The 19,565-nt window shown below is 38.2% G+C and overlaps 1 protein-coding gene across 3 annotated transcripts in view; it reads left to right on the plus strand.

Moving 5' to 3' along the window:
• Girdin (protein girdin) overlaps positions 1–19,565 on the plus strand; it is a 576,472-nt gene that overhangs the window by 436,908 nt on the left and 119,999 nt on the right. For 2 of the 3 annotated variants that reach the window (XM_090411135.1, XM_090411137.1), the window contains exon 23: positions 8,222–8,398. In XM_090411135.1, the coding sequence (XP_090267261.1) occupies positions 8,222–8,398 (177 nt within the window). The remainder of the gene's footprint in view (positions 1–8,221; positions 8,399–19,565) is intronic. The other variant, XM_090411136.1, reaches the window with a different exon arrangement.

Raw genomic sequence — 19,565 nt, forward strand, 5'->3', positions numbered from 1 at the left:
ATCCAAAGAAAATCCTAGGGAATTTTTTAGCTATGTGGCCAGTAAGAGGAGAAATGACTGTGGAAGAATGATATTGTGGGATAAAAATGGGAATAGAGTGACTGATGCAGAGGACATAGTGGAATTGTTCAATGAACACTTTATTGGAGTATTTCATCCTAGAGGAGTCAGTTTTAATGCTAGAGGGATAGGACTGGTACGAGGTCTGGAGGTACAGGAAGAGAGTGTGTTTCAGATACTGAGTACTCTGGATGTCAGTAAAGCTGTTGGACTGGATGGTATTTCGCCACGAGTTTTGAGAGAATGTGCTAGGGAATTGACAATACCTTTAACGTGGCTTTTCAATGAAAGTCTGGCTTTGGCAAAGGTGCCCAGGGAATGGAAGGAAGGTAAGATAGTGCCATTGCATAAGGGTGGTAACAGACTGGAAGTGTCTAATTATAGGCCAGTCTGTGTGTCATCAGTAGTTGTTAAGATCTTGGAGAAAGTAGTGAGGGACCGTGTACAGCATTGGGCAGATGAGGGTAATGTTATCTGTGAGAATCAACATGGATTTGTGAAAGGACGCTCTTGTTTTAGCAATATGCTAGCCTTTTATAATAAAGTTACAAGAGCATTAGATGAGGGAAAGGCATATACTGCAATTTTCTTAGACTTGGCGAAGGCATTTGACAGGGTGCCACATGATAAGCTGATATTTAAGTTGCAGCACATGGGTCTGGATGTCAGATTGGTCAACTGGATTCAGGATTGGCTGTCTGATAGGTATCAGAGAGTTGTGTATGGTGGAGCAGTTTCCAGGAGGCAGAGGGTTACAAGTGGGGTCCCACAGGGCTCAGTACTAGGACCTATATTGTTTAACCTTTATATCAATGACATAGCCAGTGGATTGCAGGGGGATATTCAGTTGTTTGCGGATGATGCGAAGCTTGGAAGGATTATTAGTAATAGTGCAGATGTGGTAGCCCTGCAAGAGGATTTAAATAAGCTAGATAGATGGGCAAATGAATGGGGGTGTCAGTTTAATGCAGCAGAATGTAAGGTCTGGAGGTTTGGGAAACATCGATGGGATGCTGCATACTCTATGGGAGGAGTTATACTGGAGGAAGTAGGGGAGACAAGAGATCTGGGGTTGATGATTGATAGAAACCTGAAGTTTAGGGGACATATTGCAAAGGTGGTGAAGGTAACACAGAGGATTGCTGCTATTATGAGAAGGACACTGACCTGCAGAGATAAGAGGGTTATCATTCCGTTGTATAAGTCTCTGATCAGACCACACTTGGACTATTGTTCTCAGATTTGGTCCCCAGGATTTGAAGGGGATAAATTAACTGTGGAAAGGATACAAAGGTGGATGACAAAGATGGTTTCAGGACTGTACAAGGATAGTTATGAGGATCGGCTGAGAGAATGTGGACTGCAGAGTTTGGTGGATAGAAGAAGGAGAGGTGATATGATTGAGACTTTTAAACTGTTGAGAGGTGGTTACAGGGTTGACACTGGGGAGTTCTTTCGCTTGGTTGATCAGCGGGAAGGAGTGATGACAAGAGGCCATCCCTGGAAGTTACGAAAGGAAACTGTGAGCAAGAGGGTAAGGAGTGGTTTCTTTGTGTGGAGGGTGGTTGAGCCGTGGAATGCATTGCCTGATGGAGTGGTGGGAGCGAGAACGGTCAGTGGGTTTAAGGAGTGGTATGATAAACTTTGTGTTTCTCAGGGGGGGGGGGACTTCTCCTCGATGAGTCTTGACAGACTTTATGTCTTAGAAAGGACCTCCCTCGATGAGTCTTTTGACTCCTTGGAGGCCTGAATAATAATAATAATAATAATAATAATAAATTTAGTTTAATCCTTTATCCAAGTGTGAGCAAACAAAGTTTTCGCCTGAAAGTATCTTCAGGACTGGGGTAAGGTGGTACAACACCAGGTAACTCGTTGCAAAGGTGGAGCAAGCTAATATCACTCCTATCTCAGTATTTCCCATAATGCAAAACACATCTCCTTGCAGATATGTGTAATGTTATGCATCCTTTATAATGATAAAGGATTAAACTAAATTTATTATAGATCAGATGTTATAGCCTTGCAAGTGACTTGAATAGACTTTGTGAATGGATAAATGAATGGGACTACTAGTTCAATGTAGAAAGTTTTTTTTATATTTACCCCATACATGACAGGTTGAGAGAACTACAAGCACATCAGTGCTGTGATGTGTGTGTGCTGGGTGCAGATGAGGAGTGAGATGGAGGTTTGGTGATGTACAGTTGTACATCACCAAATGATGTTTTTTGAAGACCTGCAGGTTTTAGTTGTTTGGGAATATTTCATGAGGAAGGCAGTTCTGAGGGAAGAGGTAGACTGAATAAAAGAGGAGGAGGAGAAGCTGGTTCAGTGTGTTTGCAGTTGCACAGTAAAGGGATGCTGGGCAGCTGCTCTCTTGTATTAAACAGGAACAGAAAGCAGATGAATAATGGTTTTCAGTTCACTGGAGCAGTGACCATGGAAGTACTGTAAAGAGACAGTGCAGAAACATGTGTTCATGAAATAGAGGTTGAATTGAATCTGTAAGAGAGGAATTAGGCGATATGACTTAAAAGCATGGGGTGTGAAAATTCAGGAACCCCAGATGGGATATATAGTATAAGATTGGTGGGAATATCATTATGGCAATGATGCAGAGAACACTGACCTGTAGGAGTAAGGATGTTATGATCCCATTGTATAAAGCTTTGATCAGACCAAATATAATTACCATACACAGATTTGGTCACTGGGTTTCCAAAAGTATCTAGAGATGTTGGAAAGGGCTCAGAAATGATTGACTAAGGTGGTTTCTGGTCTCTTGGATGGTAGAATCTGAGGGCAGACTGAGAAGATGAAATTGCAGCCTAGTGGATAGGAGGGGTGGGGGGACATAATCAAGAAATGTAAGTTGATAAGGAGTTATTACCAGATCAATGTGGATTGGACTTTCCATAGAATTGGTGTAGACAGGAGAAGAACAAAAGGCCATCTTTATGGCCTCTTTATAAACTTTAGAAACTTTATGAAACATGCAGGTGTTGAATTCAGAAGTGAATGTGTAAGCGGACAAACACAAATTGAGATGGACTGGGATGGGTGGAAAGAGTTTAGGTGTGAAGAAAGTTGTAGAATTGGTGGTAATATAGAGGAAGTGACAGGGGAGGGTATTGAAGAGTCACATCGCAGGAGTGATGTTCTTAGGACTTGTAGAAGCAGTAATGATTTATTATGTTTATTCACTAATGCTAGAAGTATTCGAAATAAGGGGAACTAAATTGTTGCTTTGCTCGAGTCTGTTCGCCTCAAAATTGTTGGTATAAGTGAGACGTGGTTAGATGACGATGACATCCTGACAGGAATAGAGATGAACGGATATGATATTTTTCGTGAAGATAGACAGGGAAGAAAGGGAGGAGGAGGAGTTCTGTTAATGGTAGCAGATGAATTGTGCCCATCTAAGGTGGAATTGCAAGGTGCAAATAGTGGTCACGGTTTTGAGGCCGTATGGTGTGAGGTAGAAGTTAACAGGATGAAATATTTAGTTGGGTGTTGCTATAGACCTGGTAATATGGAGGGTAATGAGAAGGAAATGTATAGGCAAATTGGCCTAGCTAGCAAGAAACGAGTTATCATTATGGGTGACTTTAATTATGGTAATATAGACTGGAAGCAAGAGACTGCATCTGGGGGTAAAGAAAATGAATTTTTGGAGTTTTTGAAAGATAATTACCTTAGGCAGCACGCAACGGAGAGTACACGAGGATCAAGAGTATTGGATTTGATCATCTCATCAGATGATGTTGTTATAAATGAGGTGTCAAATCTTCCACCAGTTGGTGAGAGTGACCGCGAGGTGATCACGTGCAGGGTGACCAGTCATTCGAGGCCGTCTGTTAGAAAGGGATATATGTGGAATTATAAGACTGGTAATTACGAAAAGCTCAGGAAATAGCTTGTGATAATAAATTGGAAAGAAGAACTGGATGGAAAGGATATCAATGCTGCTTGGGCCATACTCAAGAACTATTTGGTGGTGGCAATATCAGAGTGTATTCCAAGGGTCAGGAGGGTAAACAGAGTGGGTGTAAAATGGATGAATCAAGAGATAAGGCATGCAATATGGAAGAAGAAGGTATTATGGAAGAAACACAAAATGAGTATATATAACAACCAGTTGCATGAGAAGTACAAAGAGCAGGCGAGGAAGGTGACTAGCTTGATAAGGTAGCAAAAATGCAGTATGAGCAGCAGTTAGCTAAAGCGGCCAAAAAAATCCTAAGGAGTTTTTTAGATATGTCACCAATAGAAGAAAGAATGATTATGGTATGGAATTGATTGATGAAAACGGAGGAATGATAACCGCTGCGGAGGATATAGTTGAGATATTTAGTGAGCAATTTCTAAAGGTATTTCATTCTTGTGAATGTGACATCATGCAGAACTTGAAAGCAGTGGGAGAGGAGGAGGAGGAGGAACTGTTAGTAAGTGAACAGGAGGTATATGAGGAATTGAATAGACTTGAGGTAAATAAGGCTGTGGACTTGATGCTATTTCACCACATGTCTTGAGGGAATGTGCCAGAGAGTTAACAACAGCTTTTGTATATCTTTTCAACATGAGTCTCTCACTTGGTCAAGTTCCAAAAGAGTGGAAAGAGGGTAAAATTGTTCCAATTCATAAGGGAGGTGATAAGAGTAAGGCTTTGAATTATAGACCAGTCTGTGTGTCTGGAGTTGTGGTCAAGGTATTAGAGAAGTTAGTTAGGAATAAATTTCAGAATTGGGTTGACAACAGAAAAATACTCTTTGGTGGCCAGCATGGATTTACTAAAGGAAAATCGTGCTTTAGCAACCTGCTTACTTTTTATAATAAAGTGACAAATGCGTTGGATAAGGGTATTGCATATACAGTGGTATATTTAGATTTTGCAAAGGCGTTTGATAAATTGCCACATGACAAGCTGGTAATTAAATTGGAACGGATGGGGCTGAACAGTAGATTGGTTCACTGAATTGGAGATTGGTTGTCTGATAGGTATCAGCGAGTTGTCTATGGAGGAGCGATATCCCAGAAGAGGAAAGTTACTAGTGGTGTACCTCAAGGGTCTGTTTTGGGTCCATTGCTGTTTAATTTGTATGTAAATAATATCTGGAGAGGTCTGAATGGTGATGTGCAGTTGTTTGCAGATGATGCAAAGTTGGGCAAAGCTATCAGGAGTAGTGTGGATGCTGTAGCTTTGCAAGAGGACTTGAATACACTGTCTGAATGGGTAAATAAGTGGGGATGTCAATTCAATGTTTCAAAGTGTAAGGTTTGGAAATTTGGGAAGCAGAGATGGGATGTAAAGTACACAATCGGTGCGAATATCTTGGAAGGTAGAGGAAATTAGAGATCTGAGAGCGATTGTAGACAAGGACCTAAAATTTCGGGGACATGTTACTAAAATAGTGAAGACAACACAGTGGATAATGGGAATGATGCGGAGGACATTGACTTGTAGAAGTAAGGATGTTATGGTTCCTTTGTATAAGGCTTTGATCAGGCCACGTATAGATTACTGTGCACAGATCTGGTCACCTGGTTTTCAAAAAGATGAAATTGCGTTGGAAAAAGTTCAGAGACGATTGACTAAGGTGGTTTCTGGTCTCTGGAATGTAGAGTATGAAGACAGATTGACAAACTGCAATTTGCAGAAATTGGTAGATAGAAGGAGGAGGGGGGGATGTGATTGAGACATATAAGCTGTTAAGTAGTTATTACCAGATTAACGTCAGGGAGGTTTTGCACAGAATGGGTGAGGATAGCAGGAGAACAAGAGGTCATTCCTGGAAGCTGTATAAGGAGGGTGTGAGCAAGGGAGTGAGGAGCAGGTTTTTTGCATGGAGAGTGGTGAGTGATTGGAATGCTTTGCCCGAGAGTGTGGTGTATGCAGAGACAGTGAATATATTTAAGGCACAGTATGATAAACTGTGTGTATAACAATGGACCTCCCACGATGAGTCTTTGACTTCATGGAGGTTTTTATAATAATATGGTATCTGTATAAGGAAGATGTGAATAAGGGGATCAGAATAGGTATTTTGCATGGAAATTTGTGAGTGGTTGTAATACATTGCCTGTGAGTGTGGTGAGTGTAGAGGTAGTGATGAAATTCATGTCACAGTATAACATGCTGGGTAGGACCTTCCGTGATGAGTTGTTTGACTCCACAGAAGTGTGATAATAATATGAAAATTCTTTGTGAAGATTAAGGCTATTTAAATACCTTTTCATTAAAACAATGAAGTATTCTTTCCATTTTTACATTATACACATTTATACAATAAATTTCTTTAATAATAAGGTCCTATTCCAAATATTTTAAAATTTCTGATAATATCTTATGTGAATTCTGCTGCAAATATTTTTATTATTATTATTATTAAGAGAGACCTCCAGGGAGTCAGACTCATCGAAGGAGGCCACATACTACATACACCAGGTAGTGATGAAATTCATATCACAGTATAACATGCTGGGTAGGACGTTCCATGATGAGTTGTGTGACTCCATGGAAGTGTGATAATAATACGAAAATTCTTTGTGAAGATTAAGGTTATTTAAATACCTTTAATTAAAACAATGAAGTATTCTATCCATTTTTACATTATACACATTTATACAATAAATTTCTTTAATAAGTTAAAGTTAAACCCTGAAAGGATATGCTTGCATCCTAGTATATATATTATATATATATATATATATATATATATATCTTGACAATATAGGATACAGTGATTAAGAAGAAAAATTGTGTATATTTCAATGTAAAAGAATTTCTACTAGATTGTATATTTGATCATGAAGTTTGGTAAATTTTATATTACTTGTTAAGATTAATACACAAAAAATTGCTGTATAAATTACATGTAACAAAGTGAGAACACAAGGTCACGGTACAAGGGCAAACCATCGGATTAAGAAGTTGTCCCAAGCGGTCTCGCGCGCATACGGCACGTGGAGACCTAAGCTGTTTGGAGGAGACGCTATGGAAGCGAGACCCACGTGTACAAATAAAAACGTGATGAGTGAGAGATTACCATAGGGGGTTAGTATGAAAGGGTTAGGACCCCCCCCCAAAGGCTTTTTTTTGTGGTTTTCTCTTCTCGATCGTCTGGAAGTGTAGTTCGCAGGGAGTTCTGCTCTCACTCCTGGGTAGTAGCAGTCGGAGATGCTGCAAGGTAGTTGAAAAGGTTGCGGGGCTCAAGCCGTATGATGAAAGGATAGATGTCTTATACAGATAGTAGGACTCATGGGAAAGCTCAGCGACTCGGTAACGTGCTACGCGAATGCAGAATCACCGTTTGCCAAGAATGTTCTTGACATAAGGCTCGATATACTAGCAATGTGTGGACCAACCAACAATCGCAGGAATCCCAGCCGTAAAACCGACGGAAAGGAAATAGTTAAAAGAAAAAGAATCAGGAATCGAAGGGACAAGTATAAAGGATCATCAAGTACAGTATTGTAACCTTTTTGTCAAGTAACGTGTGTGAGGAAGAAAAATTAACTGTAATTTAAGAATTAAGGACTCTGATTAGAATAAGACAGGACTATAGTGCTTTAATAACAGTTAGACAAAAGGAAAAGGAATGTTCTTTACATGTGCTGATTGATTATTGTCTTAAGAGGTATTGAAGTGTCTTTATTTGAGTAATTTAGTCAGTCTGAAGTTTCATTTTTGTTTTATGATCTAAGAATGCTAGATTATGATTCTTTTAGAGAAGTGTTTCTATTATATTCATATTTGTTTAAAATGTAAGTTATTTTGTTTAACATTCTAATAGTAATGATTGATTATTCTTTACACTATATGACAACAAATATGATGAATAAACCTTTTGCTATTTTTAATTTGATTGCCTGTGTCTAAGAATCCGGCTAGACAGCGAGGTTATTCGACAGGCAATTTGATCTGGAGTCACCAAAAGATCTTTACAAGTGATTGGGTTACTTCCACCTAACTTCTTTAATAGGCTCCATGCTTTTCTGCTTGATTTTTTAAAGTCTAAGTCCTCTGTACGTTATCCATTTTAGTAATATATGAGACTATGTAGATCTGAAAATTTGGTTATTTCTGTAATGTTAATATAAAAAATTATATAAGATGAAATAAATTCAATGAGTTATCTAAGAAAGACTTATTCTGTAGGTTCAGCAGCAACTTCAAGAATTGCGTTCCAACCACTGCTCTCTTATGAGTGATCATGAAGTGCTTCAAAATCTCCACGAACAGCTAACATCAGATTATGAATGTTTAGCAACAACATATAGTTCACTGAAGTCTGCACATAAGAGTCTGAAAGTGGAACATAACAGTCTGAAGGTGGTATGAGAATATCTGTCTTTTAACAGTTTGTTGAATAATGTACAGTTATATATAAATAAATTGTATTTTATGTTAAATTTTTTAAAAGAATCACTTGAATGTTGCATAGGATTTCAGAATGTCATGATTTTGATTCCAAGTTCTTGTTTAATATTTGTAAATAAGTTTGAAGTTTAGGATTCATTTCATGTTTGGCCTAATGATTTCTTTGTCACTAAATTAGAATATCTGATATCTAATGCATGAGTTATTTTTAATTTCCCCCAGCTTACCTACTTATAAATTAAATCTTTCAAGTCTCAAAGTGTGATTAATGGGAGAACCTAGATTTTAATTAATTTCATTTTTTTCTACTCTAGCTGATCTCAAAATTATTGGAAATAATTATTAATGTTATAAATAGTTTTGATTAATCTTCAAATAAAAGATGATGAGTGCAGTGAAATGCAATTTTCTTTATTTTTTCTGAGAATATTGTATGACCACTAGGAGTATCAGGGACACAAAAAAAAAGATGAATTAGAGTCATTCATAGCCCCAACCTCTCCAGAGATGATTGGGATCAGTAAAACATTGTTGGCAGATGATATATACTCACAGGAGTAGAAGCACAGGGTATAACATTACTTATGATATGTGATGAGTTGTGTCCTCTCAGAGTGGAGGATTTGGAGGGAATGGCACTTAAGGTTTTTGAGAGTATACAGTGTGAAGTGGAGATGGACAGGATATGCAGTGGGGTGTTGCTATAAGGCAGTATAGTTCGCCCACCGATTTGAGGTTCCTCGACACTTCTGCGCATCTCAGAAAAAGAAGAATCCATTCCGATAATAGGGTAATCAGTCCGTATAGTGGGATGAGTTGTTTATTATTACCGGTCGGAAAATTAACTTCTCTTTTATGATTATTGTAGTTAACTATGTTGCTTGTATAACAGTTGGAAAATTTTACCTATAAAGCACGTGATTTCGCGTGTTGGCAACCAATTCAGACGTCCTTCATTTTTCCCCCCTTCAGCATGAATCGACTATTCTTGGAAAGACGCGAAGCAGGGACCTGGAAACGGTGGGCGAACTATAACACATAGTGACGAGCATGATATGTTTAGACAGTTGAATTTGGCAACTGCAAAATGAGTGATCAATATGGGAGATTTTAACTACAGTAGTATAAATAGGAAGAGGAAACAGCATGTAGCAAGCAAATGGAATTTCTGGAATTCTTGAGGGACACACGTCTTAGGCAACATGTAGTATAAAAAAACAAGGTTCAAAAGTTTTGAATTTGGTCATAGCATCAGAGAAATGGACTTAGAGAAAGAATAGACATGCAAACATGTCTAGGAGTTGAAGGAATTTATGTGGAATTATAAGGCAGGCAAACTGTCATAGACTGAGAAACTACCTCCTAATGAAACTACAAATAGGGATTAAGAATAGTAATATTCCATCATTTTTCTTAAGTTGTGCCTTAATAATTGTTGTTTTCTTTCTGTTTAGCTGATTGATCTATCAATATTCTGTTTTGTCTTTTTGATTTTTTTTAAAATCCTCATTCTCAGAAAGAGAATCTGGATTTAAAAAAAAAAAGTAAGCGTTTGCCTTAATATAGTTACTCATTTATTAAGAATTGAAACTAATCGATAATACTTTTTTTGGCATCATGTTTAGTGGTGAATTTCCTCATTTAATAACTGATCCAGTGATTTCAAATGCTTATGTGCTTCCTATTGACCACCTTACCGGCCATTATGGATCAAATACGCATCCTCATATGCTTCGTATCCATCATATATTTCAATGTAATATCAATGGTATTACAATTTTAATATGCACTTCGCATCCATGATAACTTGGACGTATATATACGTCTTGGCCAGTAGCATGGTTAAAAGTTATTTTCTCACTTTAATTGATATGAAGTCATTAGTCCCTGTACACAAGTAGATCAGTAGTGAAGTGACTTCATGTGCAAACTTTGTTAGCTTATGTTGGATAAAGGATGAAACTAAGAATATAATTTCTTGGCATATTTAATTTCTGATGATCTCTCTGCTTGGATAATTAGGCTGAAGGAAATAAATAAAATGATCAACATAGTCATCTGAATTACCAGAGCAGCAAAGTGAGCCAAGAAAATTTAGCTAGAGCACATTCAAGAATGTCAAGTCTGACAAATGCACTTGTTCTGCCTTTTTTATAGAAGGAATTGTGTAGAATTTAGTTAAGGCATGCTAGTTGAGGTTCAATATGAAATAACATCAGGTTTAGATGCATGCAAGTGATAGTGTGTCATTTATGTTATGTTAAAGATACCAAGCAATTTTAAACCTGGTTTTACTCCATTTTTCCCAAGTAAGCAAACAGACAAAATGTCAAGTTTGCACCTGCAATTGATGCAAGACTAGCTGATCCCACAGGTAGTGCAAGACCAAGGCAACTCGTGGTAAAGGTGGAGCAAGCTCTGATCACTAATCTTAATATTTACTCTTAATGCCAAAACACATCTCCAAGAAGGGGATGTATGATGTTTTCTATTAAAGGCAAGGGGGCCACTACCCAGACCAGTTTCGACCTTTATTGAGGTCTCATCAGTGGGAGCCAGGCTAGAAATACCAAGATTTAGTAATGCAGAACTTGTAAGTATTTTACCAAAACAAGTTACCATAAGGTGTTATAACCTTATTAAATAAAAATCTCAGGAGGAGATGTAAATGTAGAAAGTATTTTCAACTTGGGTATAGTTATGTTAAAGATATCAAGCAATTTTAAACCAGGTTTTACTCCATTTTTCCCTAGTAAGCAAACAGACAAAATGTCAAGTTTGTGCCTGCAATTGATGCAAGACTAGCTGATCCCACAGGTAGTGCAAGACCAAGGCAACTCGTGGTAAAGGTGGAGCAAGCTCTGATCACTAATCTTAATATTTACCCTTAATGCCAAAACACATCTCCAAGAAGGAGATGTATGATGTTTTGTATTAAAGGCAAGGGGCCACTACCCACACCGGTTTCGACCTTTATTGAGGTAGAATGGGAGTTCATGCCTTTCATCACTGGCCTCTTTAAATTTTAAAAAAAGTTGTGCTGAGAGTCAGCTTGATAGTGAGAGAGGAGGAGAAAAGATAGAGTGGATAGTAGTAGATAGTTAAAAGAGGCCTCAGTCGATCTACTTGGCCTGACTTAAATGTCAGCACCAAGCAGATCTCCGACATTATCTCCCTCCATCCGTTCTTTTCAGCTTTCCCTGGTCAGTCACCTGTTCAGGTGTCTGCTGAGGAAAGTGGGGAAAAACAAATGAAAGAAGCACCACATGAAAAAGAGGAACTAGTAAATAACATTAAAAATTACATATAACAATTTGTAAGAAACTAGGTAAATTCTGAAATTTCAACCTGAATGACCAGTTTAATAATGAGAAGAGCGGGGGCAGAGCCTGGCCTGGGTGATGCAGCCCACAAGGAGCTGCACCGCCTCGGTGTAAGCCTTCGCAGCCCAGGTTCTCAGGATACCCCCTCCTGTGTGGAATAGACATAGACCTTTTTTACAACAAAAATTCTAATCTGAAAGAGGACAAAAAGAAGAAAAAACAAACCAGAATTCCCCCCCCCCTCTCTGGCAGATCAATACTAGGAGTCAACTGACTTGTTAGGCGAGGTTTAAATCCTCCTGCTGTCTATTGTTGTGGGTTTTAATTATGAGATCTGCTAATTTGTCTCCACGGACGTGGTTTAGCATGTAGAGGCCTCTGTGCAGTGCTAGTCCCACGTCGTCCTCTGCATCGATAAGACCAATGATCTTTTCAGGAGTGATTTCATCTATATTATCGACAAACACGTCGTTCCATTCTGCACTGACGACTCTTGGCCCGTTTTGTCCTGTGAGTATCAGTTGAATGTCTCCGAATGTTTCTATTGCTTTTCGTAGTCTCGCCTCCTCCTCGGGGAAATCTTTTAAGAGCTGCAATATAGATGCATTGGCCTTTGCGTGAGGGAACTTTGTGGGTTCTGAAGTTGACTTTATTTTTCCAACTTCAGCTGGTTTTGGTTTTTTTATATTTACTTCTTCAGGGCTGGCTGGCCTCTTTTGTGTGCTTTCTGCATTGTTGATTTCCATATCTACTGCCTCCGTGTCTTCATCTATTGTGACTGCAGTGATAGTTCCTTTTTGTTGGTGCTGCTGGTTATTTTCGGTTGCTTGCTACATTTGTAGTGGCGGTTTGCTCGGTGGCTGGTTCTTTCTGCTTTTTGTCTTTCCTGGTTGTAGGTTTCTCTATTGGTGTATTCGGCAGTGTTTCAGACGTGGCGGCATGATTCTTTCTTGTTGTTCCCTCATGCGCGGCCTTCAGGGTAGGGAACTCATTCGGTTCTGCGCCAATGACATTTTTGGCTGTTGCTTCCGTGTTGGGCATAATACTGCCTCCCAATTTTTCGGCCAGGTTTCTGTCCGGACAGGTGTCCACCTTATGGCCGTTAGTGCCGCATTTTAGACATGCTGACTGGCACTGTGCTACTGTATGGCCTGCCGTTAGGCAGTTCTTGCATATTAACTTCGGGCACTGGGCCCCTAGATGAGTGAGGGCACCGCATCTAAAGCATTGCCTCTTTACTCTTGGGTAACTCACCATTACCCTGGCCGATCCTATCTTGACGAAATTCGGAATTTCTGCCTTCATCAAGATGGAAAAGGTGACTTCACCAGATTTCCATTGTGGGATCTCAGCGTCCGTGCCAATTTCGATATCCCGAACAGCTCCCCATTTCGAGAATACTTTAGTTACGATGTCATTGTCTTCTTCTAAGTATTCAAGCGGAAAACGATCTATTCTTACTCTTTTGACAAAGCTTCCTACCACAAAAGGTTGAAAAATTTTTGCCTCGCACTCGACTCCTTCCAGAAGTTTTTCTCTAGTTGCAGCGTCTTTGCATACAACTTGAAACCTTCCCCCCCCCCCCATAAGGGGCGAAACCAGAAATATTGTCTGCCCCGACGCAGTCAATAATAGCCCTCGCAAACGTCCTCTGGTGAATACCAGTATCTATTTCGAACCCGAGGGTTCTTACCCTCGGTAAAACCGAAGACATTATTTAACGAAAGAAAAGAAGAAGACTTTCCATGGATAGTCTATTCCTATAAAATAGCGGAATGCTGTGTATAGGCCTAAAAAAAACCACAAAAAGAACAAAGGAATCTTACCAAGGCAGGACTTCAATCGGAGCTCTCTTTTCGGTTCTCCTAAACTGTTGCTGGAATCTGCTGGAACAGGTTTGAAGGACTGGAACATGGAGCTTTCTCTCAGGGCTGCTGAAAAAGGGTCTCATCAGTGGGAGCCAGGCTAGAAATACCAAGATTTAGTAATGCAGAGCTTGTAAGTATTTTACTAAAACAAGTTACCATAAGGTGTTATAATCTTATTAAATAAAAATCTCAGGAGGAGATGTAAATGTAGAAAGTATTTTTAACTTGGGTATAGTTTTGTTAAAGATACCAAGCAATTTTAAACCTGGTTTTACTCCATTTTTCCCAAGTAAGCAAACAGACAAAATGTCAAGTTTGCGCCTGCAATTGATGCAAGACTAGCTGATCCCACAGGTAGTGCAAGACCAAGGCAACTCGTGGTAAAGGTGGAGCAACCTGGCTCCCACTGATGAGACCTCAATAAAGGTCGAAACCGGTCTGGGTAGTGGCCCCTTGCCTTTAATACAAAACATCATACATCTCCTTCTTGGAGATGTGTTTTGGCATTAAGGGTAAATATTAAGATTAGTGATCAGAGCTTGCTCCACCTTTACCACGAGTTGTCTTGGTCTTGCACCACCTGTGGGATCAGCTAGTCTTGCATCATTTGCAGGCGCAAACTTGACATTTTGTCTGTTTGCTTACTTGGGAAAAATGGAGTAAAACCAGGTTTAAAATTGCTTGGTATCTTTAACATAACTATACCCAAGTTAAAAATACTTTCTGTCATTTATGTTGTTGAAGGGGATTTAAAAAGTATGTGGTTTATTTTTAATGAGATTTTTGTTGTGTTTTTGATACTTTTTTGGGATTTGTTGATTTTTTTCAGGGATTCTATTGCTTATTATGTTATCTTTTCATGTTGGTAATGTCAGAAGTTTACAGAGTAGGGACATACAGTACAGAATAAAAAACTGGACATGACATCACATCTATTGGAGAGCAGTATGATGCTATTTTTCTGTGCATTTTCATCTTATCTCATATCTTCTTTGTACCCTCTTTTACCTTGCGGTGTCGAGGGCTTTATTAATCATCGGGCCTCAAACCATTCACAGGATAAGGTGGTCAGCCCTATGCCTGGTATATCCTATGTCCTGTAGTGTTGAGTTCTCAAGGCCGGTTTACCTGCTTTGCAGGATGAAAAACCCCAGGATAAGCTGGGGGACAAAACCCTACTGTCCATGCCCAAGACCGGCTAACTTGGCTATGGCTGAGCAAGATCCTTTAGCTCCTCACGTCACCGACAGGAATCGAACCTAGGACACTCCTTCCCCAAGCACATGGTTGCAAAGCGCACAGCCACTAGGCTAACCGTGCATTTTCATTTTGGATGTAATTTTAAAGAATTGGTAACTTTGTTGACCCATTTTTAACCTTTAAAACAGTGCGATCTTAAGTCTGATATGAACATTAGTTATATAAAAATGTAAAATACAGGACTTGGACTATTCTGTGTTCAGTTTGCCACAATTGTACAATAAACAGTGTAATGATCTATGTATCTTTTCATGCTGGAGCTGCAAACTGATATAGTACCTCCCTATGCATATATATCTTTGCTCTGATAATCAAATCTATATTAGCAGTATATTTTTAGCTTTATATTTATCTGTATTTCATTTAATATATGGTGTAACTTGACTCATTGAAATCAGTTATATTTAGAAAAGCACATTTGTCTTTATCTGGAATGACATAGCACATGGCTTTTAAATTAAATAACTCACTTTTAAAGAAAGAAATTTCGACATTGTATTTCTTTTTTTAAAAATACAACCAAATATTGTTATTGAAAAATGATAACATTATATCATTCCTATAACTACTGGCTTAATTCAAATTTGAAAGGTGCTCAAGGTGCATATGTAGATTTGAAATGCCAGGATAGAGAAGGTCCCAGCAGAGTGTGAAAGAAGAAAATGAAAAAGAAATGGTATTACTAGGGTAAATCAGTTTTTACCATTTTTTTTTTATTATTATTATTATTTGGCATGTTGCAGTGTTGCTAGGTACAGTAATGAAAGATGAATACTTAATGTGTTTAATTCTTTCTGGATAACAATCTCTGTAAATTTCTTTACAGGATTGTTATGTGAAGATGATAACAAACCTGTACTGGCTCTAATACCATTCTAACATGTTAAACTCTCCATTTCACTGGAACAGCAGAGTTTGTGGTTTTTTTTTTTTAGTCTCAGCATGCCCACTGACATATTTATTTTGAGTTGTGGACTTTATGGAGAAAAGTGTCATTCCAGGTGATACATTGGTAATGGGAAGAGCTCAAACATGGATTAGCATATATCCACCAGAAGGATTTGTTTAACTAATAACTTCCGCCATGTAAGACAGCCTTGTTCCAGTGGATTTTTACATTTCTTACTACTGTTTACAATATCGTCCTTGATTGCCTGCTATAAGATCATTCCTTTGGTGTGATGTTATATGGAGAAAGGTTATATCCAGAATGCCATAATAGCCAGGGGAGTGTTGTCATCTGTTGAAATGGTAAAATGCAATACAGTTTGTATTCTATGAGATTTCACATCATTACAATACATCAGAATATCAAATGAAAAATAAAAATTTTGGCACTCTTAATTTACTCCTCATTAAAAGTGGAGCGGTGATATTCAAATTGTTTGTGAACAATGACACTTTTAGCTTGAAACTTATATTATTTTCATGTCCTCTTATATGGATGGGCAGGAGAGAGAAAGAGAGATATACCATATTCAGAATGTGATAACAGCTAAGGCAGTATTGATACTTGCTGGAACTGCAAAATACTCTTCAGTTTTATAAAATACAAAGTTCATAAAATTATAAATACAGCAAGTAAAAATTAAAAATAAAAAAGTTTTTTTAAAAAATTGATCAACAATTTTCAGTTTCTCCTCATAAAAAGGGAATGAGTTAGAGAAATGAGTGGTTGGTTTTCAAATTGTGTTCTGCAAAAACTGCTGAACACTTTTACTAGATGGGGGGGGGGGGCACAAATTAGTTTTAGCTACAAGTGTTCCATAGATTTTGAATTAAAAGACCACTGTACAAGAAAATATAATGGAAATAAATATAACACTTGCAGAAATTAGAAAGACTAAGAATGAACATTATTGAGATTAGAACTAGAATATGCATATTTGTGAAGTGATTCAGGAAAGTTTAGGAAATTTGCCGTGTTGAGAACATCACTTAGACCACAATTTGCAGATAAGTTGAGTGAAATTTTCATGTGCATGGCTTAGCAAAGAATCGGTTACTTTATATTTCATGTTCCTCTCAGTTTCATCTTGCTTTAAACAACCATGAAAAGCCAAGCAGAGATAACTGTCTCTGCCAAGAGAAATAACTGTCTTTTCAGTTGTTGTTTATGAAATATACAGTAATGGATTTGTTGGTAAACCATGAACATGGAGAATTTTACCTAGCTACTCTAGTAATAAGAGCCTCTGTAGCTCAGTCAGTGCAGATGAAGCCCTTTGGTTGGAAAGACCTGGGTTGATTCCCATCCATGCCGTGAGAAACCTTTATCTGGTCTCTTTCGACTAAAGGTGAGTTAGCTATTCTCATACGAAGATAGAGGGTTTTTTCACATGGAAACTCAGGTTTTTCATCCCTCAAAACAGACAAACGATAGGGGTAACCACCTTATCCTCGTATTACTGTTAGGAAATCCAGAGATACTTGGAAGGTTATGGGCGTTGAAGTGCCTGCTAAAGCCACTGCTGATAATGATGATGATGACCCTGCTGAAAACGGCCTTTAGATGCCCTTTTCCACCATACATGCGTATCTCCTTAAGCTAGACTTTTGGCCTTTCTAATCATTTACTCCAAACAGGGAAAAATGAAACCCAGGTAGTATACTAAAAGGTCTGCACATACAGAGGTGGTCTGAAAAGTTCTCGGCCTCGGCCATAGATGGCAACACTATCGGCCGATTTTTTTTTTTTTTTTTTTTCCAAGTTGGTACATCTGTCATAAGCATTCATGTGAAATTGCAAGTCATTATATCAAGTAGCTTGTTTTATACAGCTGTCCGAAACAAAAAGTGTTGTCTGTATCCCTTGAAATGGATAAAATTGAGTATCATGCGGTTATAAAATTCTTTGTGAAAGAAGGTTTAACGCCAAAAGAAATTCATTTGAAGCTCATAAAAGTTTATGGGCACTCTTCTCCTTCATTTTCGACAATTAAGAAATGGGCTGCCGAGTTTAAATGTGGCCGTACCAGCCTTGAAGATGATCCATATGAAGGATGTCCAAAAAGTGTAGCAACACCAGAAAGCATTGATCAAGTGCACGATATGGTATTAGATGACCAGTGAGTCAAAGTGTGTGAAATTGCTGAGACTATAGACATTTTAAAAGAACATGTAGGATATATTTTGCATAAAATGAAGAATTGCATATGAAAAAGCTTTGCGCAAGATGGGTGCCGTGCTTGCTCACAGCAGATCAAAAACACACCCACATGAAAATCTCTGAACAGTGCGTGGAGCATTTTAACAAGAATAAAACTGATTTTGTGCATTGATTTATTATTATGGATGAGAATTGGAATCACCATTGCACACCAGAATCCAAAGAGCAGTCAAAACAGTGGACAGAAGCTGGTTGTTCAGAGCCAAAGAAGACAAAGTTGGTTCCATCAGCAGGAAAGGTCATGGCATCAGTGTTTTGGGATGCTAAAGGCATTTTGTTTATTAATTATCTTGTAAAACAATAACCGGGAAATTTTATTCTGATTTTTTAACCAGACTAGACAAAAACTTTGTGAGAAAAGACACGGTTTGCAGAAGAAAAAATACGTATTAGGTCTAGCTACTCACTGATGAAGCCTCAAAAAAGGCTGAAACCAGTCTGGGTAGTGACCTCCCTCCATAATGTAATAACAGCATTCATTTCCTAGGAAATGTGTTTTTACATTATGGAAAAGACCTAAGAATAGCGATCCGAACTTTCCCCACCTTTGCAACGAGTTGCCCTGGTATTGTACTACGTACTAGGATCACTTGCATTGGCTAACGCTAGTGTCGCCGATACTTTATAGTTTACTATATTCGGCAAGAAACTCTCTGATTTCAATCTTTGAGTTTCTTATTCGGTTTTAAAACTATGTCGGATTTAATATCCCCTTAATTTAAATAATGTTTTCATTGCCGAAATGAAGCTTATTAGCTCTTTATACTTAAGTAAATGAAAAAATATTGTTTATTATCAATAAAATTATACAGTTTAGTATAATTCAAAATTACTTTAAAATAAAATCCATTCCTTTAATTGTAATTGTTGTGCTTTTAGAGAATATAGAGACAAATGCAAGAATGCTAAACACTGTGAAAACTAGCTAAACAAAAGTCATGGGAGGACTTTGGCAAGAATATAGAAAATAAATATCAAGAAGGTGGCAAAATATTCTTGAGGTTGTTGAAGAAGCTTAGGAATGGAGGAAAGAGTGCTGTAAAAGGAGTTAGAGATGATAAAGGTGACAACATGAAAACAAGAGAAAAAGATATCCTTGAAGTATGGAGTAATTACTTTGAAAAACTGCTAAATGAAACAAGCAGTGATGATAGCACAGTGGTAAAAAACACTGTCCAGGCATGCAGTCAAGAATACATATCCATACTCGAAGTAGAAAAAGCCATCAAAGGCTTGAAATGTGGAAAGGCAGCTGGAGTAGATGATATTCGACCAGAAATGCTGAAGTATGGTGGTATAAGAATCTTACAGTGGCTGCACTGCATAGCTCAGAAAGCCTGGACAGAGGGTCGAATTCCCGATGATTGGAGTCGAGCTCTCATAGTACCAATATATAAAAAGGGAAATAAACATGTGAGAATTACAGAGGTATTTCCCTACTGAGTGTTCCTGGCAAGATCTATGCAAGTATACTTGAGAAACGGTTGAGAAGAATTGTGGAA

Source organism: Typopeltis vanoorti, chromosome 21 (genome assembly GCF_054136105.1).
Source record: "Typopeltis vanoorti isolate ZY-2024b chromosome 21, IOZ_Tvanoo_1.0, whole genome shotgun sequence".
In the NCBI taxonomy this organism is placed as follows: domain Eukaryota; kingdom Metazoa; phylum Arthropoda; class Arachnida; order Uropygi; family Thelyphonidae; genus Typopeltis; species Typopeltis vanoorti.